General features: G+C 43.0%; 1 protein-coding gene across 3 annotated transcripts in view; it reads left to right on the top strand.

Annotated features, from left to right (window-relative positions):
• The first annotated feature begins 11,614 nt into the window (after positions 1–11,614).
• Positions 11,615–26,967, top strand: part of LOC111268140 (uncharacterized) — a 69,179-nt gene continuing 53,826 nt past the window's right edge. The window contains exons 1-2 of one of the 3 annotated variants that reach the window (XM_022846910.2): positions 17,085–17,211; positions 17,566–17,914. Coding sequence is in view for 1 of the 3 variants with exons in the window: in XM_022846908.2 (XP_022702643.1) it covers positions 12,391–12,411 (21 nt within the window). In the remaining 2 variants the exon portion in view is untranslated. Of the gene's footprint in view, positions 12,412–13,883; positions 13,975–17,084; positions 17,212–17,565; positions 17,915–26,967 lie in introns of those variants that run through there. The other 2 variants (XM_022846908.2, XM_086971566.1) reach the window with 2 other exon arrangements.

The raw sequence follows: 26,967 nt of genomic DNA, 5'->3' as shown, positions 1-26,967 counted from the left end.
ACTGGAAGAGCAACAGAGATGCGAACCCCATCGTATAATAGGACTTTATTTAACATTCATTAGAAATTTAGCACACAGTGAACGATAGCTAGCTAGCTAGCTAGAAAAGTAATGGTAAATTTGCTAAAGTCCATGAGCAATCGTTAATTCATTACCTGTACGTTGCTTGAAAAAAGTCAAATTGATACCCAGGAGGCAGCTTCGCATTGAGTTTCCAATCACATTCTACAAACTAGCTACTTGTACTGCGTCCAAAAAATAATTTTTATCCCCATAATGGGTCCTTGCAAAATTACCACATTCCAACGAACGAATAACAAGGCTTACGCTTAATGGGCTCCGTAATGTTCCCGTCATAAAACCGAATGTTTGTGTATGTTGCCAGTTCGTATCTACGGCACTCATTAGCACATCTTAATGGATTGTACTGATCGATTGATAGAAAGCTTTTTACTAGAGCACATTTTGGCGTTTCAGTGAGCTAATAAGATATTCGACAAAACTGAAAAACGCCTTACATGCAAGCATGGCACACTTAGAGACAGCACTAATATCGAAAGCAATCTTTTTGAAAAATACCCTACCGAAATCGTATTAAACTGTATCTTTGTCCGCAAACAATACAGGTTTACAATAGGACATCTCTATCGATCGATTACTCTTCTAAGACTAGCCAAGTTGGTTTTTGCTAAAAGTCAATGATTTTGATAAAATTCGATTTCAACTAACTAACCTGTTTGTATGAGTATGCGTGCTGCTTGACAAGTACTGAGACTAGTAATGTTTGTTTCATAAATTGTCATTTTTTGTCGAGGTAATGGTGGCATTGGCGAAAGCTGAAGCAACGGGGTCTGGATGGCTTTCAACCAGTCAGAGGCGCGTAGTACGGCGGCATACGACCAGACGCATTTAACTGCCACCCCATATCGGCAAGGCCTCACTTGTTTGACATCAGCTGAAAATTTATAAAGGATGTACGCTATAATCAGGGATTGATGTTCTTTAAGGCCAGTCTGTTGCTATCGGCTGATTAAATGTGAACCAATCTTGTTTCACGTGATTCATTTTAAATGTCTTTGGTATTTTCGTTGGCTGAATGAGAATTATAGTTGGTACTATTTGCATGCCTATATACAGACTGACAGAACAAAAAACTACAAGCAAAGCGACAAATTTATCGTATGTTAGAAAACAATTGATTGCAACAATTGAAGTAAAATAGACAAATAGAAAAATTACACGTAATACTAATATATACGCTAGAACTAATAACTAACTGGTAATTTTATGCCTATTTAGTTAACTGACGATCTATTTGCTAATATGTAGCCCACCTAAACGGTTAGAGTTCAAATATATGTACTGACGTACTGTCACCATGAGGATGTATGTCAGCCTTCCGACTCCTGTCACTTCTGATGTGTCTGTTTAAGTTCGGTGAGGCTAGTCTCCTTGTCAGTTGAAGATAGATCGGAAATTCGGATGAGAAAGCCTGACCTAAATTTTTCTAGCATTAAAAGTTATTAACGGACAAGGATTGGTATATTTGTGTTGCAATCCATATCTATACAAGATAGCTGACTGTCTATCTACATGCCAGACATTAACAAGCTAGTTTTTGTTTTTATTGACCCTTGCCCTACCATTGGCTTGGAGTGTTTGATAACTGACAGGTTTTTACCTTTTAGACTAATACGGAAGCCGTAAGATGCATTTTGGGCGGCAATGTCTCCTGTTAGGGACACCGCTCTTGTAGAAGAAAAGTTTCGGCAAGAACCGGATTGAATTTCATGTTATCTAGTCCTGAGCTGAACAAATAGTAGTACCGAGCTACATAGGTGGAATCACGAAGAGAGAAATTAACTATTCACATAAACTAAGTAAAGTCACGTATAATTCTAATGTACCATATATATATATATATATATATCTATGCTTTAAATTATTTACATACATAGAGTCCAGTTAAAGAATAATCGCTGATTAGTATGAGAAGGAAAGTAGGTAGTACGATAACTGTTGTCTGTACGAAGTAAAGAAAGGTGTCTGCTCACTTGAAAGTTTTTGGAAAAAGTAGAAATTTGTTATTGTTGAAAACCTAATCATTTTGCCGGCTATATCCGTACCGCTCTAAGTACTCGCGTAGTATGCGTTGCCGTCTTCGGGTTAGCCACTTCTCGTCCGCTGACTGAAAATACAAACTGGTTGGTAGATCTTCTTAACTCAAGGCCAGAAATGCTCTAATATATTTCCCTTAAAGGTGCTCCATAATAGTGAAGCGTATCTATATTCTGGTTATTGTTTGAGCATAAGCATTTAGCACGACTTCTATTATAGCTGCATCTGATAACCCTTTCTATGCGTGACCAAACACTGGAAGTGTGGTATCGAAATATTATGTTATTTAGTTCACGATCATTATTGGCGAAGGAATAAGTTTGTGCGTGCAGTGCGTAGATTGACTGTAAAACCTATATATATATATATATATATATATATATATATATATATAGGTTTTACAGTATATATATATGGAAAATTTAAGACAAAAACAAAGTGATTTTTTCAAAACTCTTGACAATATGGGATCTTCGCTAAAATTTCGAGAACTTATTCTTACTTAAGCAGACACGATTGAGGCATGCTGGTTTAACGGACAAAAAAAACAGAAAATTAAATCTTTACATAATTTACTTAAAATTGTGACTTATTTTTTCTTAGATTATAAAACTTCAGAAATTACAGGATGACAGCATCCTTTGTTGGCTATCTAAAAGTTTGGGTTTTTGCCGAGTGCTACCTTTTCTGACACCCGAGCTTTTTCTTCGTTACGGAAAACGGTCTGAAGAATATGCCGTCAGGGTAATAACCGAAAAGGTGTTATTCTTTGTTCTCTGAGATTCAAATACACAGACAAAGAATTGAAGGTACTTTCTTTTTTTGCATATGGCATCGGGCAGGGCTCGTTGCTGCAAGTGGGGTGCAAGCAAAAAGCGAAATCTTCTGTATGTGGGTTTGGGAATGTGGGCGAGTGTTATTAGCGAATTTATTTTTTATTATACGTATAACTGCCACGCCTACCGAGAAACAGCGCGAAAATTGCGGCCAGTGACAAGTACTATAGCGTGATAGTAGTCAGCAAAGTGTAACCGTTGCAACTATAAGTAAATAAATCAGAATCTCGCTCGAGTGACGTGCTGCACACGCCGGTCATAATGTTACTATACACAATGAGTACATCATCCTGTACCTGCCGTTCAGTAGGAAAGAGATCAGCTGCACCTCTCGTGGTTCCGTCGTCGTAGACAGCTGCGGCAACGGCAGCAGCTTTAACGGTACTAGCACTGGCCGATGCCAGCAAAACGCACGCCCTACCACGGCCACTAGAATCACGTATAACGTGGCTACAACAACTAGCCTTCCTGTATTTTACCCCTGACCCGGTCTAACTTGGCCAGCCTGTCAAGTTAAGTGCATCACGTTAAAACGCCCATTGCGAGAAAGTTAGGGTCTAAAGCCATTAACGATGGGGCTAGCTGTTACAAATAGGGTTGATGAGTATTAAGGTATAGAGTGCACAGCGAGTTGCTGAGTCCGACGCTGCTACCGTTTCTGTTGCGCTAGTCGCACTAGGTCCTGTATGTACACGGCCGTGGCACCTCACAACGCCAGCTACGAATTCTAGATAGATATGAAGAAGCGTGTGTAGGGACGAAGGGGGCGAGGTAGTATGGAGCGCAGGCAAGCAGTTGAATATCGATCGAGCTATACGATATAAGTCGCTTTTCGGCTAAGCTATTCAGTCGGCTGTCATAACTGTGCATCAAGATAACGGTTGGAAGGATCTAAATTCAGCGATAAACCCAGCTGTGTGTGGGTCAAAGTGAAATGTCCGTCTAACAAATCGGCCATGCCGATCAGTCGAATGATAGGTTTAATTCAACACTGGCAATGGCATGAGGGGATACATTGGCGCGACGAGAAATAGAAGCGGGACGGTATTTAACGTCGATCGGCTGAACGTGAGATCTGCGCGTTTATTAATCGACTGATCGCCTAACAAATCATCACTTTGAAAAATAATCTACTTTATAAGCCATATAGTCCACGTTCAATAATTGGAACTTGTGGTAGATAGATGAGGGTCTTTTCTGTCCACCTGAGTATACCGTGCAAATTTGATGCAGTCCTTTCATACCTCGGCATCGCTTTCCGCAAAGCGAATCGATGCAGTCACTCCTATACTTGGATTTGATTCGAGACACTGCATACTATACAGTTACGTCGTAGGCGTTACAAAATGCTCGTTGAATGAAAAAAACACAGAGATCGATACTAGTATAAAGACAGCCATATATATAAAACGCTACTTCTATATAAAAAAGTGCTATAATACTTGAGCGGGAGTATTGTTGATTTGTCGACTGCAGTCAGTCTTAAAAAAGACTTATTGACCTAATATGAAGATTAAACTGTTTCAATGACCGCCTTGTACGGTCGTGTTTGACCACACACTCAGACCAGAATCTCGTATATTTGAATTGATTCTTGTAAAGCTATGGATGAAATCTCGTTATAGATCTATTGTCCTACTGTGAAAGCTAAGTGAACCCATATGTAGCTTGGCGCGAAGTCTCTGGAACTTGGATTGCAGCAACAAAGAAGTATGTCGGGATTTTCTTACGTGATTTCATTACATTATTCCAGATCGTTGTAGCTCGTTCATGAAAATGTCCTTCATAACCTGAAACAGTGTGTGAGTGCCGACTATACTAGAAAATACTCGTTCCTTCATGGTAATTTTTCTCTCCTTTCGTAAGGTGAGCAAGTAACTTGTACATCAGTTGTTACCATTCAGGACTTGACATCACTTCGACTAAGTTCAACCCATCTCAGACGCAAGCGCTTTTATCAAGGTCGTACGCTATACAGATAGCATGGAACCATGCCATCCACTGACGAGTATCAACAGTGAGAGAATAATTCTTATTTCTAATGTTAGGAGAAGAGTGTATTGAAACTACTTTATAGTTACTTTCAAATACTGGGATATTTTATAATTGTATACGGAAATTAGACGTTGAGGTTTTAAGAAGACATAAGAACGCAGAGTCTTTTCTATTGGAACAAATTTAGATCCGAAGAGTTGTCTTTGCCGATCACGAAATTAAGTAAGTTTAGGCGGTCCCTACCTAGTTCTATAGTCCACAGTCAGGTAATACGTGACGATGAGAACAACGATCATAATAAATAGGTTTTTCGAATTTCTTCTTACTTTGGCTCTTAGGACAAGTATATATGGCAGCCGACTAGATCGTTAAAAGCTAGCTACAATGAGCAAGAAAATGAAATGGTCCCATGCTGTAGTACCAATGCAAACGATGTCTGGGTTAATTAGCATCATGCATGAGACTGCTTGAAAAGGTCACTTTCTATAGCTTTTAATTAGTATTGAGAATATTGAAGGTCGACAGTATGTAAATAAAAAAGCAGGTTATTTTGTTAGAGGACGACCCATCTAGTCGCTAGAGAGTATTTTAGCGTAAGACGATAATGACTAGAAAGAGTCTTAAACCTCACAAATTCACATTAGAGGAGAAATATTCATTCGTCGAAAGCCCGGGTCGAAACACCGATCGTATTTGTCACATGGAGTAAAATAGGCGCTACCGTAATGGCAACGTACTACGTCTACTAATCGCGCCTTGAAAATGATTACTAAACACACAGGGCACATTTTAAAACTGTTGACTAGGGCTGACGTCATGCAATAGGCAATAATAGATGCGCTTCGAAACAGTCAACCGATAAACATCGATTTTTCGAATCAAATAACTTTAATCAAGAAAATTATTGAAATGGTTTCCCCTAGAGTTCTACGTGCGAACCTCTGAGGTGTACGCTTTTCTACTGAACGACATCTAGGGCCTTAACAAGTCCATGGCGCAAACACAGAGGCACAGAAAACTAACACCCGCATGTTAAAATTGGAAACATAAAGGCAGAGTCTTTGTCGAATTGGGTGCCCAGTGTTCTCATCATTCTGGTAAGCAGCCTAGCTTACAAAATATTTATTACGGAGGGCAAATAAGAGAGAACATATTGCGATCTGTAAAATATTCCGAGGGGCGATAGCTACACTATTAAGAAGCGTCTTCAAAGCTAGACAGTCCCGCTTGTTGCGGCTCTATCATTTTCCCCATCTGTAATGACTTTGGTTCGAAGTAAATACTGTTCAGATCAGATGAATCTTTGTACGACAACCACATGACATACGCTTTAGAAACTCCACCGTCACTAGAAACAGAAGGTGTTTCCCAATTAAAGTATATCAGATTTTATACTTTCCACACTTTAAATAGCTCGCTTACCCAATTCAAATAAATCATTAAGCGACTTGACATTAGTGGCATTTTGTGCCGTAAGCAGCCGCGGCCTTTTGCGAAAAGCCTGTAGGGAACAGACGAACGCGCAACTAAGGACCTAGTTTATGCTAACAATATAGTTGAGCATACGCCCACGCATGTCGAATAAAAATACCTTTTAGATATTACAAAAGCCTTTCAGGCTCCATCTGCAGTTAGAAGGTTATAGTGTGTATAGACGTGTCAGCCTATTAGTGCGAGTTTACAATAGACAGCAGGCTAAGAGCACTTGTTACAGCTTTTGGGGCTAAGAGGTACACCTTACGTAAACTTCAAAGCCGCGGCTCCTCAATATAGATCCTTGATACTATACGTTATTCGGAGGACCTGTTCACATCTGTACGAAATAAAGATAGAAAAGCTCCAGCCCATTTGCATCAATATATTTCTAGGAACTTGTTCACAATAATTCAATTAAATTACAATAATCATAATAATATATCACAATAATTAAAAACAATTACGTCCCCGTAAAGAAATCGCTACACGTTCATGTTGAATTAGATGTATTCGTAGGTTTCGTTGTATATTACGATTTGTTACTTTTCGTAGTAAACGAACAAGCGGAATAAAATAGTCGACTCGGCATGGTAAACAGCAGGTCATTTTCGAAATCCGACCGAAAGTTTTCGCCATAGACGAACCTCTCTGAAAATAATAAAGCTTGCCTTTTACCAAGAAATCGGCTCCGGTTCATGTTAGCAGTTTTCGTAGTACTTTGAAAAAATTCAAAGATGATTTTACAAGAAAAATCGGAAAATTATTTTTGGTACCGCAACTGTTGATAAACAGAATATCAAATCTCAATTCAGGCATCTAGGTCAACCGTAACACCATTTTCTGCATTTTAAATTTTTTAGCTGTTTGAGGTCCTTGCATTTTTTCGCGCTCTCACTCCGAAATTTTGACCCTATTAAAGCTCTGTGCGTAGGAACACTAAGGAATATATACCTGCGAATATCGCTGAACGCATACTTGCTGATAAGTGTGTTGTTTGGAGGCCTTAGAACGAATATGGCGAACTAGAAAAGCGGTTTAAGTTTGGAGTTTGCGCTGAAACCGCAGTGAAGGATGGTTACGTTGCATAAACCCAACTATCAGAAATGATACATTCAGCGTATGGAAACATTATTGGAAATCAATGTTAGATAATAACTTTAAAAATAAAACACAAGGGTAATTTTTGCTTCTGACATTTTTCCCGAGAGTTTCTATAACAAGTTCATCGAACAAACAGTATTCGTTACACGCAAAAAAATAGACTTAAAAAGTCTACACATGTGTGGGGGTAGGCATTGCAAAGCGGGACTCTCATTGTGACGCAACGGTATAAATCGAACTTTAATTAACTAAATGAACACGCGGGCTTCGTTCCGTTTCGTTTTCGCCATTGATTTAATCAGCCTGATTCGTTGACGTTACATGCACTTTATCATATATTATAGCCTGATTACTTATCCCTGTCCGCTTTACGCACTGTTCCGTTACTCACTGGCGGTATTTTATCAGTTTATTATAAAATGAATGAATTTGTCTCTTGCAACATTTAGTTAACATAAGCTATTGTTTAATTGCAGACCTATATTTTCAGGTCTCCGGTGCGTCAATTCCGTTACCTCATTCATGATTTAGTTAATCTATTAGAAATACTCTTTACGTTCTCTCATTGGAAAGCATCTAATACTTCGTTTATGCTACATGCCATGCGCAGATCGCCGCCCTTGCCGCCAGCCGATTGCAGTTTTCCTTCCAACTACAGTAACTATACTTTTTTGCCCCTTTTCTTATTGTACGCGCGATCCGGCGATGTTGATGCAGTCACTTTATAGCCCTCTTCCAGCAATTGGTACTTTCCTACAATCCGTCTAGGTATTTTATGTATCCTAGTACCCTGTTGAGCTTGGCATCAAAATTTCGAAGTGTTGAATTAATCTCATACCGAAAGTGCCGCGACAGTCTGAAATGGTGGCCCATGTCATTCTACAGTTAGTGCTAATCTCCAATAAGAACCTTGTTGCTATTTCGATACGCTATCAATTAACTGAGGAATATAAGCCGGATGCCAGGACGGTTCATTTTTTGTTAGCGCTTTCCCGAACTAACCTAGTTATCACAGTGACCACTTACGAAGGAGGGATACTACTATTTCTAGAAAAACTTGTTTTTACCATCAAGGAATACGATTTATTTTTTGAAAATTATCGAAACTTACGTACTGTGGGCTAAAACAGAAAGTTTCCCCTCAAAAAACGTTTTTCTAACGTAGTGCTTTCATAATTTTATATTTCATAAAAAGCGGCCGTCGAATAAATTGACCAAACCAAATTATGGAAGAAAAGCTTTACCAGGAAAAATAGTGCCAATAGAAGTAAGTAAATAGAGTAACTTAGGTAGAGAACATGGTATTCACATTTTTAAGTTACAAACAGTTTCGGCCCAAACCACCATTTTATTAAACTATCTCCCTTTGAACTCCATGTTGATTCTGTTTTGTAGAACCTAACAAGACTACGTATGTCCAATATAATCTATAGCTCACCAACGTTGCCTCTGTTGAACTAGTGCCATTTGATGGTGATTGCATTGGATAACAGTTTTGTAGCTAAAACACCGAACTTTCCCTTTAGAATCATGAGTTCAATCAGCTACTTTTCTGTGGAGATCTTTCTAGGTTGAAATCGTAGAATCATGGAGAAGGTCAGACCAACCTGCCCTTTCTAGGGAGTTGACTTGGATTAGGGATAAATTTAGGGGTGACTGACCTCTATGTGTCGAATCTTAGGTCCGGCGTTTCCTTTAGGTATCCATGAGACGGGTGACTCCCAGCACGAAACAAAGTCTGTTTAGGAATTCGAACCTAGGCCGTAACATGTCCCTAAGGTTAGCATGCAGACACGCTATCCACTAAACTATCCCGGGGACCTAGGCTTCGTATGCCAATATATACAAAAAGATTAGGGAGCGTTGCCCACAACACATATTACACAACATGTATGGATAAAGAAGGCTAAAATGAGATAGTAGAAAGATAGATTCAGATTTCATAACAATAAACTATTAAACGTATTCAGTTGAATTGCTACGGAAGTGTATCAACATTTTACCTCTGTGTCTTTGTACGCGTGAACATACACCTTCAGATTTAATACACACTTAATTATCTCTAAGCATTTGTAGTATTTAAAATATTGTTTAGTCAGCCAATAGGAGGTCTAATTATAAATTACACGCTTAATTAACCGGTACGATAAGGTAAAACGTGATGAAGAATGATACTGCCAAATTAACGTTACTGAGTGTGAGCATAGCATCTGTTACACACAAGTTTGCTGTTTTTCGGGTAAATCACTATACGGATATCCATATGCTGTTATTATATCCGCGTTATTACGTGCGCCGATCATAGGAGACATTATTTTTATGAGGATTCATCCGGCCTGGAGCGTAATGGGACGCCCGGTGAAGTGGGTGTTTGTAGAAATCGCTCGTATCAGGAATATCACTTGTGATCTTTTAGCTGACGGACGCCTACAATATCTATTCATACATTCATAACAACGGCAGAAGAGTCACCGTCACGGACCATAAACTTCACTCATTATTATCTAGAGATGATAGGGATCGCGATTGCCGCTTGAGTCTGCTATACTGAACCTATCTTTTTGGGAGTTTGTGCGCAAGCCACTAAAATTGAAGTCCAAATGAAGCTGCAGATCTATTCGGCAGCATACAGGCGTGAAATAATATTCTTTTCCTATAAACCTGAAAGGTTTTCTCGATCTCGATACTCGTACGACCGTCAAACGCTTCCTTGCTTCCCCAATTAGACTCTTTATTTATAAAACGGAACCGATATCGATACCGTAGTTAAGATGAATAGCGCTGAAAATTTGATTTAATTTGGCATACAATCTGACCAACGAATAGTTGACCTTAAATAATCAATTCGACGTGACATGTTTTGTTCGTGCCTATTAGATTCGTAATACTGTAGCAGGCTCTTGACTTGTAGTTGCTAAAGTTTATGTAGGCATTAAATCTCGCTGCCTTAAAAATGATCCCACGATCCACAGCGAACAACCGTTTAAGCACTCATTTATATATAGAATAGAGTAAGGACTAGTTGATTACGAAAAGCCACGCTTACAGAACATGTACGAAGCTAGCCTCTTCGAAGACATATTAATCTCTCTTGAGGCAACTTATTTTCTTTTCATTTACATGGAACTTATAATGAAAAAGCTAATGACTAACCAGCTACGTACCTGCCCGAAAGGCATATTATTATTCAATTTATCAAATATAATAGCTATTTGCAATGTTTGCGCTAACAGGCAACCGTGGAGCCAGTGTGGAGCAGCCGAACACCCGCTGCGATCGTCTTCTGTTGCTTCGTCGTCCTCGTCGTCAGGTGGCATCGCCGGAAAAGTGTATTTATTGAGAGGGGGAAGGGGGAGGGAGAGAGAGAGAGAGAGAAATAAGCAGGAAAGGTGGTAAGACATATTCGCATACGCGGCACGCATAAAACGCTTCAGGCTGAAACATATTTTGCGTAGCTACGGTCTACCCTCAACCGCATTTTAATCATGAAATCCTTCTCTCGAAATTTCCTTGGCTCTCCTTCTCTCCCTTTGGCGCTGTATCGAACAAGACAATCCCCCTTAAATTCAGTCCCCCAAGCCCTTGGACCCATACAGCTGTCGCTAGCCAGCCATTAACCTCCCTTGTCGTCTCCACTTCTTAACTAAAACTGAGTGTAGGAGAGAGAAAACTAACGTACGTCCTTTCAAGATGCTATCCTTCACGTTCCTTTCAAAGATGCCTAATTTAATTAATAGAGAGCGAATGTTCCGGGAAAGCTAGACTGCAGTGGGACTGCGGTGGCGTAGGAAGGATAGGGGCGCGAGCCGCCATTGAATAAGAGGCACCAAACAGGGGCTCCTAGTTGGGGGTGTCGGCCGGCGGGCGAGGATCGGAGAGGCGGATGTGTGTTCAAAACATGTGCGTCTGCACCTAAACACTCAGTACGCGCCGGTCTAGGAGTAGCAGGGAATGAAATGGGCAATGAATGAGAAAGGACAAGTGTAGCTCGTCTGGTCGACCCTCTCCACTTTGAGAGAGAGACATTGTGGCAAGGGCAGGAGTCGTACTCCTGGAGCCCAGATTAAATTTCAGTTATGTCGTAACAGCCTTTAAATACGGGGGGTATACAGCTAAAGATAGTGCGTCGTAAGCCTCGTTGTCTAATTGTTCGTTCGTGCGTCCGTTTTCTGATCCCAAGCAAAGTTTTCTGTGGTACAAATTGTACCATACCGATTTCGGAGTGTCAGTCCTTGTCACGCGTTATTCATTACCATCGTTAGTAGTACGGAGGCAGCGCATCCAGTCGCTTAGTAACTCAACGAACGCCAGATGTTCAATGGGGTTGATTGTTTATTTCCTTCACTGTCCGCAGAAATCGAAATAAGCTTTACGGTGCAATACGGCTGTTAGTGCCGTAGGGCACATTCTACCTGAGAGTGGTAGCCACGACTGACTTACACTGCTATTACAATCATGTGTCCCGCTTTTGTTTGGAGTGCGTGAATTTTCCGTATCGACAGTGAGTGCTTGTGTACAAGGTGTGCTCGTCTGGAGTTGAGTTGTGGACTACAATATCAGTATAAGCGTTGCTATTACTAATAATACTAAAGTGTCCAGTGGATCAGTGTTGAGCTATATCAGTGCAAGGAGTAACTCATTTTGGCCAGCAAAGTAGCGAAACACCTATATAGATACGTATACAGATCGAATAAATATATAAATAGAGGACACCGTGACACTGTTCGTGAAACGACGATACGTAAGAGGATATACTTACAATTCGTTGTCGGACGACCCCCGCAGTTCCGTGCGATAGTAGGTTAGTGCAACGCCGGCATCGCTGCAGCTCCAGTCAGCAAAACAAGGAAGGAACGTGCTCCGCATGTGTATAGGTGGACAGGCGGTACGAAACGATTTGAGATAGTCAAATACACCATACGCTTCTCTTATGATCATACCTAGACCGTACGCTAGATACACAGGCTTCTGCTCATGAAACAGCAAAGCTGAAAAGCGTGGAGTTATTAATATAAATAATATCTGCAGCTGTAGTAACCGTAGTATTGTATCCGTACAACCAGTTTGTGATAGAGAGACGCTAGTGACTACTACGCATAAAGACCATATAGACGAGCGTATAATGGGTATATGGGGGGGGGAGAGGGAGGCACACAAAACTTAGATATATACACAAAACACACACATACAAATGTAACGCAGTAAAAATATATCAGACACTCTGTATGAAAAAACAATTACGGTAATTTTATCACTTCGATACTCGTCGTCATTGACATAACCAATGTCTGCCGGCTTGCTTGTCACGGCGTGACTGAGTACGCGGAACCAGCTTTATTTCTCAAACATTTATCTACTAGCAGCACTGTGGTTCGCCACTGACTTCCCCCGCTACACCCAGAGCCCTCCGTTGGATTACCCGTTTCCTTTTTGGGTCCCCCGCGCATTCACACCCTGTCAAACGATTCATGATCACGATTACAATGAGACCTGCAATGGTGCTATTACGTGTCCATGTTTGATGTGACTGCCTCTGGTCGGTACTGCAGCCGTCACTACGGTCGTCGGTCACTTATCGGAAACTCGCGGAATGGCTCCACGTCCATCCAGTCAGCCGGGGTTAGAGGGAGATGGTGAAAAAAACGATAGAAAGAACCCTGGAGTATACGAGACACATCGCTCGCACTCGCCTTCTCTACCAGCGGACAAACGATCGTTTGTTTAGACACCGGTAGCGTAACGAGAATTGATAGGAACAGAATGCTAAACTGGGAGAAAGCATGAGATATTTCCAAGAACCGGGAAGTGAGACAGAAACGTCTATGTGGACAAGTAAGGTGGCAAGTGATGTCGAATCAATCTCAAACTGTCTTCATTTACTGTCGCGTCTACTAAAAGATATCGTCCCGATGGCAACGACCACCTCACGCAAACACCGCCAGAGAAAAAAAAACAGCGAACCCTACTCAATTTGAATAGACTTCATACTATATGAACAAAACAATAGGAGCGGCAACGACAAAAACAGCGCGCGTAAGCGTTATCTTATGTTATCAAACACGCAACCACGTGAGCTAGAGGAACGTCGGGAGAATAAAGTTCGTTGGGAATGAAAAATAGAGCGCCTCGACGTTGTTGTCTAAAAAAATATTTGGTCGTTCAGAGAAAGCCGATGGGGACGACAATAGTCTGTCATCGTTCATCTTCTTCCCAGAAAGTGTGTACACGTGCACAGGCCTCGTGCAAGCAATCATCTTTGTCACTTAAACGGGTAAATGCTCCACCGAAAAACTAGTTACAGGAAAACGGGACCAACTCATAACAGTTTTGCATAACATCCTCCAAAAAGAAAAAAAATTGAAGTCAAAAGGAGATCATATGAATCAAAAATAACCCTCTTCTGTTACCGGTCAAAATATCCTTTCATCTTGATGCATTCGGCATATGCGTAAGCACTGCTTTATTTTCAGTTCCTAGGTAGGAAATCGTGCATAGCAAGTTCCAACGCATAATAGACTAATATTTTTTTTATATTTCATATATGCCACCACTCCTTTCTAATATCTAGGTATTAGATAGAGAATTTTGAAAGGTGTGAAGTCAAAAATAATGAAAAAGAGCAGCTGGGCGAAAAAGAAAGTTTCAAAAAACCAACATCCCACGGTTTCTACTAACATGCGGAAGTTGAATTCAGCTAAAAGTTGATTGTCAGCTAATGAAAGAGGGAAAAATTAGCTAGATGTGTGATGGACAACAATTGAGTTTTCAATTTATTCAAATGATGGTTTGCCTGAACATGTTAGTTAGAAGTTCGACCAACACTTGTTCATTATGCGGTTTCTGTTCCGCTCGTAAAGCGTCATCTGTCCTGTTATGTTAACTGTGAGCCGAGCAAGCTGCTTGACAAGCGGGCAACCGATTGATTATCGGGCCTGGCATAACCGTTGAATAAATACGGGCCTCCATATGGTGGGTGCCACCACCACAACCCCCATTACCGGCAGCGGTAGCGTCGGCCGACTGTTCAATTCTGAGTTGCTCGAAGCCAAATGTTATCTGAAGTACTGAGTATTCAAAGCGGGGAGCCGACCATCTCACTCTGATCTGAACAACCCTCAGAGAACACAAGGCCCTCGAATCATAGTCAGAGAGTCTCTTCTTATTGATGTCTTAGCACCGAAGCACAAGGCAGACACTCGCACACATAATGGGGTACGTCACATTCATACTCCATATCCAGTTAGCTGCCCTTGAGATGCATATATTCTGGGAGAACTTAGGATGTCATTCAAGTTGAAGATATATAATACTGCTAACAAGGAAGGGGCGACGGAAGTTTATATATAACGCGACGTCATAAAATGTTCCCCGGAGGAAAAATTACGTTGAGGAAAAGGCTTAAAAGTCAATGGCTCTTGAAAAGCATCACTTTGTGTGTTGAAAAATTGTCCACGAAAAACGATCCGCATGCAAGAGCTTCCTAATAAATAAAAACAAATATGAACATCTGTTAAGTGTATATGCCAAACGCTAATATTATTAGGTGTGAGAATGTAAGCTGTTAGGTTTAACGTTCTGTAAACAACTAGTTTTCTATAATCCCAATCAGCGAATTTTGATTCGAAAAATGAAAACAATACGTCCGAGCTATTTAGTAAACATACTTCGACGCTGGCGGCGGAACGTTGAGTTTCGATTTCGACACGGCCAACTTTAACTTTCTTTTTCTCTATCACAACTTAAGCCGCCCTTTTGCTTTGTTACCTGTCAAAGCAAGCGTCGGTTGCAAAAGAGGACTCGTCCCCTGGGACGTAAGTTTAAGCCATACGAAGGCTTGTCTAGTGGTCTCGCTTATCTCGCCCTTTAACTAGCATGCAAGCCAGTAATAGCAACAAGAGCAGTCTCAACGGTAGTTAGCAGAAGTGGTAGTTAGTGTAAGAACAATACCATCGTTTTAGGAGTATCTATATCTCTGACGGTACGCGTACCTAGACATTCAATATGTATATGTATGTCGGTGACGGTAACTGGATGTACGGATGCGTGAGCTAGAAAATAAGTCGAGAGTCCGCAGGTTACTCCACCATCGCCATGACCGCCCTTTACCTCGAGTAAGCATTTATTTATTTTTTCAAGCTGCCGTGAAACAGCTCTATATTCAAACCGTACGAATTCTTATGAGGGAGAAAAAAGAGGAAGGACTAGAGAACAAGCCAGCCAGCCAGCCAGCCTGGCTGACTCAAGTGGCCGTACGGAAGGCGAGGCTTTTATTGCAGTTGGAGTTGCAAAGAAGCGGCAAGAGCGACATCTTCAGAAGAAAATTGTAGTGAAATAGTTAAGACTGAGAAAGGAGCAGCCTAGAAAGTGGGAATTAGGCCAGGGGAAGCGGGACTGTACGAAGCGTGTGAACTGCATGTCTCGACAACGAAACAAGAGCTTTCACAAATTGTACCTTTGTCCTGAACCCTCCGTGTCTTTTTCTCGTTTGCCTAGGCGCGAGCTCTTTGTGTTGTTACTAGATAAGGTGAGATTTATCATAGAAGTACATAGAAGCGACGCATCTGTCGTGCTACGCTGAAGCTGCGCGCCTTGAAGATTAACTTTTGTGACCTTGCTTTGCAATTGTACGATAGCCAGCTGTGATACGCGTATGTACTTATGTATCTATCAAACGCACACACACAGACGTATGTGTACAGTATATATATATGTGTAATGGCACAGTCTACCAAGTTGAATTGCATTAACTTAACTGAACATTCAACTACTGAATGAAACTAGAGTGCTTAGGCGCTGCAAGCACCACCTGGTGCCCTCAGCTGTACTAACAATTCGCCAGCTCCTATGAGTGTTCCATCCCCTGCCTTTAACGGCACTAACATCAATAGCGTCGCAGTCCTCACCCAGTCAGTAGAATGTGAGCGTAATAATATTAGTATATAGTATAGCCTTAAAAGTTTAGAGTAGTCCTCTCAAATAAACCTTCTGTTAGTCAGCCTTCTTTGCCGTAGGCTTGCCTGTTACCGAGCGCAATCGCATCAAGCACGTTTCACAACTTCACAGAAGTTGTACTAGTAGCCGAGACTAGATTGGAACACAATTTATCAATGCAACAGCAAGCCACTGAGGTAAAAAACCTTGGAAAATAAATAGTCATTTACTTTGCTGCGGGCATTTTGATCGTGGAACAGCGGCCAGTGGAGTCAATCACAAAGTCAGCAAAAAGCCAATTACCCCGGGCGAATCGTCGACGTGAACCTTCTTATCTGGTCAGATGCACCTAGTGGTATTAATATCGGCTAGGTAGGCCAATATGATATGAGAAATAGGACGTAAAGACTATTTGAAACGGTGTGACATTGACGGTGGCATCTCGGAACGGGCCAGCGCAAGCAAGTAGGAACCAAGTGCGGGAGAGGACGTTCAAGTTATTCTGTCGTTGCAACTCGACTTACAGCTTTCTACGTCACTAGCAGCAGTTCCTTAGAGTAGTCGGAACAGGCTGTAGGGGATCAGCGACAGGGCGATTTTCCGTCCACTTGACTCCATCCCCGTTTATCCTAGAAAGCCTTGACTCTTCGTTGCACTCCGACCCCGTAGTAGAGGACTCCGCCTGACTGGATCATAAGTCACTCCTCAAGCAAGCCTTCATCTTCAGGACCTGCTTTTTCTCGAATATCCCGTGGTACGCCGCATTTCTTACGTATTCGGTCAAAGGCAATAGGTTACGCAGCATTAATACCAATACGATTTACAATGGCATTGGTGATAGATAAAATCTAGCAAGAGAACGAAGATAAGCGGTAAACATAGGCGCAAATAGCTGAAAACAAAACCAGCATATCACTGTCCTTGGCCATAAGAACTGATCGATCTTCTATTTACATGACGTAACTTCAAGGTTCTTTATTTGTCCACATTTTGCGTGTAATATTGCTTTTTTTGGGGGGTAAACATTATTAAACGATCGTATTTTAGCCGAGATACGACGCATGAAGTCTAAGTGAAAAAATATTTTACATTTAGTATTTTTTTTCAGGGTTTTAATTCAATGTCCGTATTAATTCTATCTGTCGACATAAGAGTCATCTCCGTCGTGCAGCGCGGCTCAAAAGAGTCGAAGTTTGGTGACAGTCGCAGTAAATGCAGGAAGGCGCAGGCGTGCAGAGACTCTTGAAAGCAAGAAAATAGGAAAATTGACGACAGCGCGGGTGCGTGGAATAAGTGTGTACCAGCCGTATGAAATCGAGAGGGGCTGCCTCTGCAGCGAGCGTCGTTCCACTAGAGGCTGTAAAAACATCAACTGATTTCAAAAAGCCGGTTCCTTTGGCGGTGTCCGTCGGGCACCCTCGAAGCCCGATCATTACCCATGATGACTCAGCGAAAAGGTTGTACACCTTCGCCGCGTATGCAGATTCAAGATATTCATACATATATTATACCTCTATAGGAGAATAGATATAATCAGCTTCCTAGGTAATCAACAGGTTTTCAACTTACCTTCCTAATATTTTCTCTTCAATCCCGTTACTAATCCTAGCAGGAAATATTCTATGTGTTGGCATTATTTTATTTATTATGGTTTTGTCGTGTCAGTTACCGAAGAAGAAAAAATATTTTCCAACAGTTTGTCGGGGAACTTGTGGATACTTGGGACAGCGAACTTTTTAAGTGAAATTAACTATACAATAAAAGCTGTAACAAATCACATTTGCTCATAAAATGCATAGTATTCTAATGAGTCTAAGCCTGGCTTCTTAATATAGAAGGTTCTATTCAATTATGGATTCACGTACACTCGAATAGGTTCCACCTATAATAATCATGTTTTTGTGCAAATGTTCCAAGGCGTTCTGTTGTATAAACTTGGTACCCATTATGGGCTCATAAATAGTTCGTGTTTAGTGTAAACTGATATGGGGTTACGAGGCTTCTGCACAAAACCTATTCTTTGGTGACGTATACGAGATAGCCACAGTAACAAAGGTATTTGCGCACGCTTAATTATCACAAACACGGGCAGTTTTCGTCTTGTGTAGATGTGTTGACATTTGATAGTATTCCATTAAAGGCACGAGCAGAAGATGGGTCGAGATATTAGTCTACGGAACAGTCGGGTCGAACAACGAGAGAAATCCCACCTTTGCTACGCTGTCAGCACCGCCCATATTTGCCACTAGTCTTCTTAAAGCGGCCGAACACGTCCATGTTATATAACCGTTATCGAGCACGATTCATTGAACCATTCACTATATATTGAAATTTGCATGGGTTGTATATGTCGAACGCGCACACCTAGAGTCTACAAAGTTTTTTTTTTTTATTTTCACACGAACACATAGCTACGCACACATTTCTACATGTCGTGCATGTAGATTTACTAAAAAGTGTTGGCTGATAGTTTATGTGAATACAGGTTCATGTTTCGAACACTTGTAGCAACCGCATTAAGTGACCTGTTTTATACTTAGCGTTTTCTAATGGTGCTTGACAATACGTGCGCCGAATTTGCGCAGGAGCCGTAAATAAAGTAAAAATTGGCTCCCTACCTATGCCTTCCCCGAAAATGCTAGTATAATCAGTGATGATTGATACCAATATAACGCATTTTACGCACAGATAAAAATATGCATATTTTAATGCACATCTAGTTGAGGTAGATTATGTAGAGATGTGCAAATGAAAGTACTATATACACGTGAAGCATCCATTTGTGTATGGTGTATATGCATATGCGAATAGAGAGACCATTTAGTGAACACGTTGAATCCTCTACAAAAGATCTTTCTGTTTCCATGCGTTTTCCTCTCTGCCTCAATCATCATCAGTTGTCGCATCAAAGTCGTCATGGCTTTGGAGTGTACCAAAGACCGAATCCTGGCGTAGGCCGGACCCGGCAATAAATACCAAGCTCTTTATGATGTATACACTGTTCATATGCAGCCGCAGTAGTAGCACCAAGCTACTGTAGACGGACTGCTGTTGCCGTTGGCGCAGCTATTGCATGTTGTCACTCTCGGGTCCGTGGGCAAAGCAGCAGCACTATTCCATACGTAAGCTTATAAACCGGGGTCGAAATAGGAGTGGTCAGTTAAGGGGTGTATCAGGGGCCACAGGAACGGGGGGGGGGGGGTGTAGCCTAGATAGGGAAAACTTTTAGGGAAACCCTCTGACGGTAAAATGATTCGGGCTTTCCAGTCGATGCACTAGGCCGTATAATTGTGCATAGCCGTCTTACTTTTCTCGTTCGCTGTTCGTAGATCTATTCCTTTTCCTGGTTAGCTCTTCCTTTCTCTCCCACCTTCACTGCGCCCACTAATTTTACTGCACATGTGTCCCGCCACTGCTATTCCGGCCACCCGCATGACCGACCGCCCCCCGATGGCCCACCCGACCGTCTGATTCCTTGATGCACCCTCGACCCCTTTCCTTTGGTCGTACTGCCTTGGAGGGCGTCTGCTTCAAGCCTCCTACTAACATGTCTAGTCGAAGGGATAACTGGTATTATTGGTATGATCACCAGTCCATCGTGCTGCTTTGCTACGACGGTAAAGCCTTGACGTGGTGGCAGAGTGTTGCCATGAGTGTGCGTGCCAAACAGGATTTGGTGCCGTCCTGCCAGTGCTTGCTGCTGGTCCTAAAGAGGCCACAGCAGCTGCTTCTATGTCGTTATCGTCGTTCTTATAACTCGACGGAGGATGACATTATTCCAGTTTATAGGTAGACTCCGTGTTACGCTGCTACTGCTCCTGCGTGAAGCCAGCAAGTTACCCGACTAGTGAGCCAGTTTGCCTGAGTCACCATGGCCATGATGCGGGTCGCTGACTTTGGCCTACCGGCTCCCTAGTGAAGGTGGTATAAGTTGGGGCTCGACGGGTGCCCGTTAGGCCGTAAGGCCGCCGTAGGAAGCAGAGAAAGCCTGCTGCTTTGCTGGGTACTTATGCGCGGGAGGGCAATTATAGAAGTCTGCGCAGGAAAGCACTGCAGGTAGCCATAGTAGCGAGACCGCGCGGGCCCGCAGAGCCGCATAGGTCGGTTGGGTCACGCGCAGCTTTGGATCGCGACGATGGCAGTCGCCGACATGGATGGAGCAGAAGCGGTAGCTGCTGGGTGTCTTTAAGAGTATTTTATTGGGAAAAAAACTCTAGTCCGGCCAATGAAGCTAGCTTCCTTAAGGAAGATAAGGTATTATTATTATTATTATTATTAAGGTTAGCTGCTTATGGTTGGCGTTTCATAGGTTTGTTGGAGGAACCCCTGATAAGTCTAGCAAGACTTACTCCGGCTGGACTCCTAATGGGGGCAAGTCCTTGATGCTATACCCAAAAATAAGCGACTCCGAAGATTTGTTCCCATAGGATAAATAACGAATAATGTTGGACATAAAAAAATGAGCTGGCTTTACTTTATCTATGTATGAGAAGTATTGTACGAAACACTGCCCGCAGGCTCGGCGCTTGCCATCATCCACATATAAAATAACTAATGCTGCTGACAGTTATATGGCGACAATAGCTATAGCAATTTTGTGTAGACAATAGTCGCTTCGTAACGGGATGTTCGCTGATACTGCGTAACCTGTAGATTTAATCAAATGTCCGTACGTACCTAACATGTTATTAGACCTGCTTTACTCTTACCTAAGTACCTTAACCTACACATTTTTACATGGTTTGTGTCTGCGTTTAATATGTGGAAAAGAGCTTTTGAAATTTCTCGAACACGATATCAACACGCCCATATTTCGAGTACCGTAATGACCAATTACCTACCAAAGTATCTACGCTTTTCGCGGAGTCTAATTTTTAAATACTTAAGTAAGTTGAAAATCTTTTTTTATTTGGTGAAGCCCTAACTACCGCTCTCAATAGTAGAAATAAGGCTGTTTCAGGAATGCTACAATGTTAAATTATTTCGACGAGCTCAGGCCGTACTATATTTTGAATTTTATCCTAATACAGATAATTAGAATTTCCGTTCGCTCTACTTTTTTTCAGCATTTACTCCACCAAGACAAGTAATTATTAGGAAGAATTATAGCATATAATAATGAGATATTGAACATACTCTGCAGATATAACTTTAACGTATTTAACATGTTTGCCAAGTTAGAAATCAATTTTTTTGTCCGGTCTACGTCACGACATTTATCAAATCATGCCCAGCTACTGATTGCTGTTGTAAAGTGTCGTTTGTTTTTCTCAAATGATATTGGAGCGGGAGGGCAGATTAAGTTGAGACTATTGTAAGTAATAATATAGCAGAACGTGTCTTTGTCCTATTAGCTACAAGCCCAATGCTTCGGGTCTGATGATTCTCTTTAGCAGTATGATGGCGGCATTGCGCCATAGTGCATGGTTGACAGAGACGGAGAGTGAGTGCCCGTCGAGGAATGAAGCCAAAGGCAACGAAGCGCTCCGCTTGTTGAGGGACTGCAGCAGCCGTAGCAGTTAGCTGGCTGGCTGGCTGGCACGGAAGTGCTGCCTGCGTTCAGTCGTCTATCGTCAACCGATAATCTGCCTGCTTATCCAGCCGGTTAACGTAAGAATAATGGTGACTTGGGGAGCATGGTGGTTAGTCATCACTATAGGGTGGCTAATGCTATTGCTGTTCCACGCTCGAGTTTTTTTTTCTAGAAATATGGCTCCTTCGGGAGAAAAAACAGAGACTATCTAGATAGTAGCTATATGAGTGATAGTAATGATACAGAAGAGAGAAACGAAGATAGAATGGTGGTAGTAGTGGTAGCCGTAAGGAAGCGAGGTTGGCTAAAGGAGACTGCAGACTCTGCACGAAAGTACTGGGAAAATAAAGAGTCCATGGGATCAGAGAATTTCCAAGATCGTCGCGGTGTTGTGCTCTCCAATGGTAAAATACCCCGACCACCGCTACTAGCAACGATGCTATTCTTGAGCGGTTGGATAAAGTGAGAGAACGCTGGATAACTTCTGGGGCCTCGCGCGGTTCAAGACTAGGCCGTCGTCCCGCTATGGCAGCAGACTGAAGCAGCGTATGCAGGATAGTATAAAATTGAAGGGAAGGGGGATATCTGGACCTGGTCGAGAAGGTACAAAGAACAGAAACTCATGGATAGCAGACGGAGCATTAATCACGGCGCATATGCGCTTTCATGACCAAAGGAGATCTGAGAAGGACGAGCTGGGCAAAGCTCCCACAGTGAAACTGCCGACCAAGGAAAATGTGTGTGATCTGACTACCAGGAAGAAAAGATCTGCTCCTGGCAGTCTGCTGCGGCCGTTTCAAGAAGAGGATGAAAACATTCAAGAGATTAACAGACGCCAAAGAACTGCGTATATGCGTCTATGTTTGGTGGCTTTGGTGGAGCAACACCTCTTTTCACAAAAAGTGCCTATGAAGGCCTTTAGGAGAAATAAAGGAAAAAGCTTCTTCGCTATAGAAATTGTCTGTTCGCTTGTTTATGTATCCATTCCATTAGTCAAACAAAATAACTAGGAAAAATGGTGACTATCTTTAACTTTTAATCACTGGCACTGTTTTCCCCTTCTGCCTTTCGGTGCAGAACATAAGAGTACACCATATAAACCGCGATGCCTCTGACACATCGCTAGAAGCCGCGATATTGACCAGTGTGATTGTTAGTTGCTCAGTCTCCCAGACTATTTTTTAGAGTATTTCATTAGTTGTTAGCGAGCACACCCGGTCGACAGACGGGCTACTGTTTTGGTTACCATTTCTATGCCGACAAAACAATGGCCAGCTTCTCTCTCGCTTCGATAACCTGCTGAACCTAATTCCTAGTTAAACTGCCATGAAACCCATCAAAGGAAACAAACACACAATTGGATGTAGATAGTGAAGGAAAAGCCCAGTTACTTTCATTTCGCTGCCCCCGCATTGCTCTAGCCAAGTTCGTACTGTGCGGACAAGAAGGAAAGACTTTGACAGCCAGACAGACAGAGGAACACAAGCACGCAGAGAAAGGTAAAGGTTCAGGCAGGCAAATCGACCCGTCAAGCGAAAACCGACCCATTTCAGCGAAGCTGGCTGTAGCCAATAGGGTCCAACAAAGACATCGTCACTCTTATGTGCCCTCAAAACGACCAGCACAGCTCGTCGTCGACTCTCTCTTTTTTGCCTTTTGCATAGCCCAGACCGTCCTTCGGGCCACCGTCTCACAATCAACCAACAAAAACGCTCCCATTTATCTCTGGCCTGTCGTCCCTACTGCTTCGTTTATCGGTTTGGTTGCGCTGTCACTGCTTGTTGCCGCTGCTCCTGCCGTTCCCGACCAGAACTACTACCTACCCTGCATCGCCTCTTCTTCTCTACTGAGTCAGTAGCAGAGCAAACACGCAGCTAGCATAACGCGGGCGCTCCCATCAGGTGGCGGCTGTATATGGCAGCTCGAGTTAAGAAGCCTCGCTTATCCTCCGCAGTAGTACTAGCACATGCAGTATGGCCCGAACCGTTGCCCAGACTTCAGCTAGTAGGACCGATAAAGCCGTTGGGCTCGTTGCACATGAAGCGCAGTATACTGCAATACATGTACAGTTTTTTTTCCTTTTGGGTTCCCTTCCCCCTATCGGTGGTAGTTTGTAGGGGAGGAACTTGAGGAGACTGGAGACAGTTTGCCAGCTGCTAGGGTGCAGGTTCGGGGTAAAGGGCGAGGAATAATGGAAGGTTGTTGGGACAAACTGTTGCATCATACAAGGTAGGCAAGCAGACTACCTAAAACAGGAGCCATCGACAGCTACTTGCTGGACGATCGCCCTTTTGGTCTGCCGACCCGTTGGTCATCTCGTAGATCCACGTCCAAGTGGAGCCTTTATACCAGGACCCCTCCACCCCATCTCCAGTTCTCAACCAGCATAAAATACAGTTATATACAGCCGCTTCCTTGGGCATCGGGTGGGCGCCTGATTATCGTCTTTCTGTGGGTGGGAAACACGATAGACGCTTGAAAGGAGAACGCAGGGAGTAGACTGGGAGGTATTGGGGTATGTTGTGTGAGATGGAGAGGCGAGTGAGAGCAGTATCGGTTGGGCCTTTCCTGTCATTCGTTCACTCGGTGGGGTGGTTTGCTCGGCGGTGACACTACTCCTATGACACCCCCCGCTCCAACTCCCTTCTTTCGGTTTCCCGTTCCATCGACTCTCTGGATTCGTCGTCCCGACCGGTCTTCCATACCAGCCTTTGCTAGCTAGTAGAACTGCTTGGAGGAGTACGCTATAAGAAGACGGCAACAGAGTTCGCTTCAGCTAAACATCGCTGAACGCTAGCTAACTGCGGACGCTCGTATATACATAGTGGCTACCCCTATCAATATCAGATTAGCGATATTTCACGCACTTACTCTTACTATTTCGTCTGGTGGAGCTGTGTTCACTCAACCGCCTGAAGGTTGGGTTGCGTTACTTTGGCAATTGCTGTTATTTGTTCGTCGACAAATCTATAAAGAGTGCACGAGGAGCGCGGTATCTTCGCATGCCTGGTGATGGGGCGTGAAGGGTGCACCCGCATAGCCTTCTCTTTAACACCAAGCTAGTTCCGAAGTACTCTCTATTATCTCCCTACGTTGACTGGCCTATTTTCTCTCTGTCATTTCTTCTAGCATGCATTTCCATCTGCGAATCCTCTTTTTTGTGCTGCTGAAAAGGGAAGAAGCCCTGCTGGGAAATCGGCCCCAAAGAGCCATAAGACCCGAAAGGTGGGCAGCCGACTGAGAGCGAAGACAATTGGATGTCTAGTTGAAGATGGTGACCGTTGTTTTCAGAACAAAGCTTTTCTCTCTAACAACATTATTCTGCTACCTGGTCAATAGTTTACTGCTGCTGCTGTCTGCGCTTCATGTTCCCAATAAGCAACATCGTTTCTTCTATTTGGAAAATTTGTCTATGTGTGTTGCCGATACTCGTCTAACTCTTCCGATAGCGTAAGGATTGTTGTTCAAGTTTTGTTTACCGCTCATACCATCAACAAAAGTAAAATGGAAAATTTGTTTGGCCTTAAGAGTCATATTGATAAAGTCGAGAGCGGTCCAGCTTTTGCCGTTATGAACACTCGGCAGTTGACTATTTAGCTGCGATCTTCTTTATTTTACACTATACAATTTGAAATTCCCTACGCCACCGTTTCGGTTGATTTAATCGTGTGTGGCTGACCGCTACACCATATGCTTGCCTGTGCAGACGTCTTACTCACAATGTACACAACTTTACAGATACGTGATCCAGGTTATTAGCCAGCTTATTCGTTACATTACCGTGACAATGGTAATTTCTCCCGACTGCTCAGATATGACGTGGTCACTGATCGCAACAGCAACTTCTCTCGTTCTTCTTGTCCATCATCAATAACAATTTGATTAGCACAACGAAGCCGAAACCTAGGTACGGTAAGCGTTATGCGACGCGGTGGCGCCTTCTCCCCCTTCTCTTTCCTTTCCTCCACAGTTCGTAATCCACCCCCATTCATTCGTCTGCAATTTTCTACTTACAACCACTTTCAGCAACACAGCCGTTGCGTTGCCCCATTGCACCTTCCCTTATTCCACGCAGTGCCATGCTTTTGTTCTCGTTGCTTTCCCAGTCATTGTTATTGATGTCGTTAGCCTATGGTATTTCTATCAGCGCCACCGTCAGGCTACCGGCCGACCAGACCCGACACTAGGCCTGTTGTCGCGTTTGCGTTTTTCCCATTCTTTACTTCTTCTTTTCTGATGTCCTGTACTTCACAGTCGTGTCGCCTATATAGGATGCCTGGCTGCCTATTTGTGCTCTGCGTTTTTGTCGCCAATCTTGACGTGAGCCATCTTGTATCCTTGGCGCTGGGGGCCCGGCTACACGGCTGCTGTTGATAATGCCGCTGTTGGTGGGAGCCTATCACTATAACTATATCGTTGACTGCACTACGTGGTGCAGACGTGCGCCGTTCTCTCCAGTTAGCATGGGCTGTCCGCATGTTCTGCTCTCATCGCTATCCTCTCTTTTTAAAGTACTGGCGGGCGCTCGAAAAGAGTTCGCGATACTCTGCCACTAGTGTCGGCGACCTGTCGCCAGCCGCAACGGTCTGTCTGCGTCGCTCGCTACCGACGACGACTACTGCGAATTCGTCGAGTATCATTGCGTTGTATTCAGCCAGGAGAAAGAGAGCCAAAGAGTTCGATTGAGCGAAGATTCTGTGCGGGCAGGATAGAGCGCCTAATATGGTCTTAGGAGCTCAGCTCTGACAGCCATCCACAGTCTCTTTATAGAAGCAAATTCTACCGTCAGTCCTCGGTAGTTTTTCGGGACTGTTGTCGCCTTTGGCCGCGCGAGGTTCCGCTCGCCTGCGCGCCAACCTGGCAACGGCTCGTTTTCAATGCTCGATGTTTCCAATTCAGGTCGTAGACGATGTCGTTTTCATCAGACGCCGTTCTTCGCTCCTCAACTGCACTTTTCCCTCGAGAGTGACACAAACT

The sequence above is a fragment of the Varroa jacobsoni genome, unplaced genomic scaffold, assembly GCF_002532875.2.
Source record: "Varroa jacobsoni isolate VJ856 unplaced genomic scaffold, vjacob_1.0 scaffold_1261, whole genome shotgun sequence".
NCBI lineage: Eukaryota > Metazoa > Arthropoda > Arachnida > Mesostigmata > Varroidae > Varroa > Varroa jacobsoni.
The sequence above is the reverse complement of the archived record's forward strand: the minus strand, read 5'-3'. Positions and strand labels throughout refer to the sequence as shown.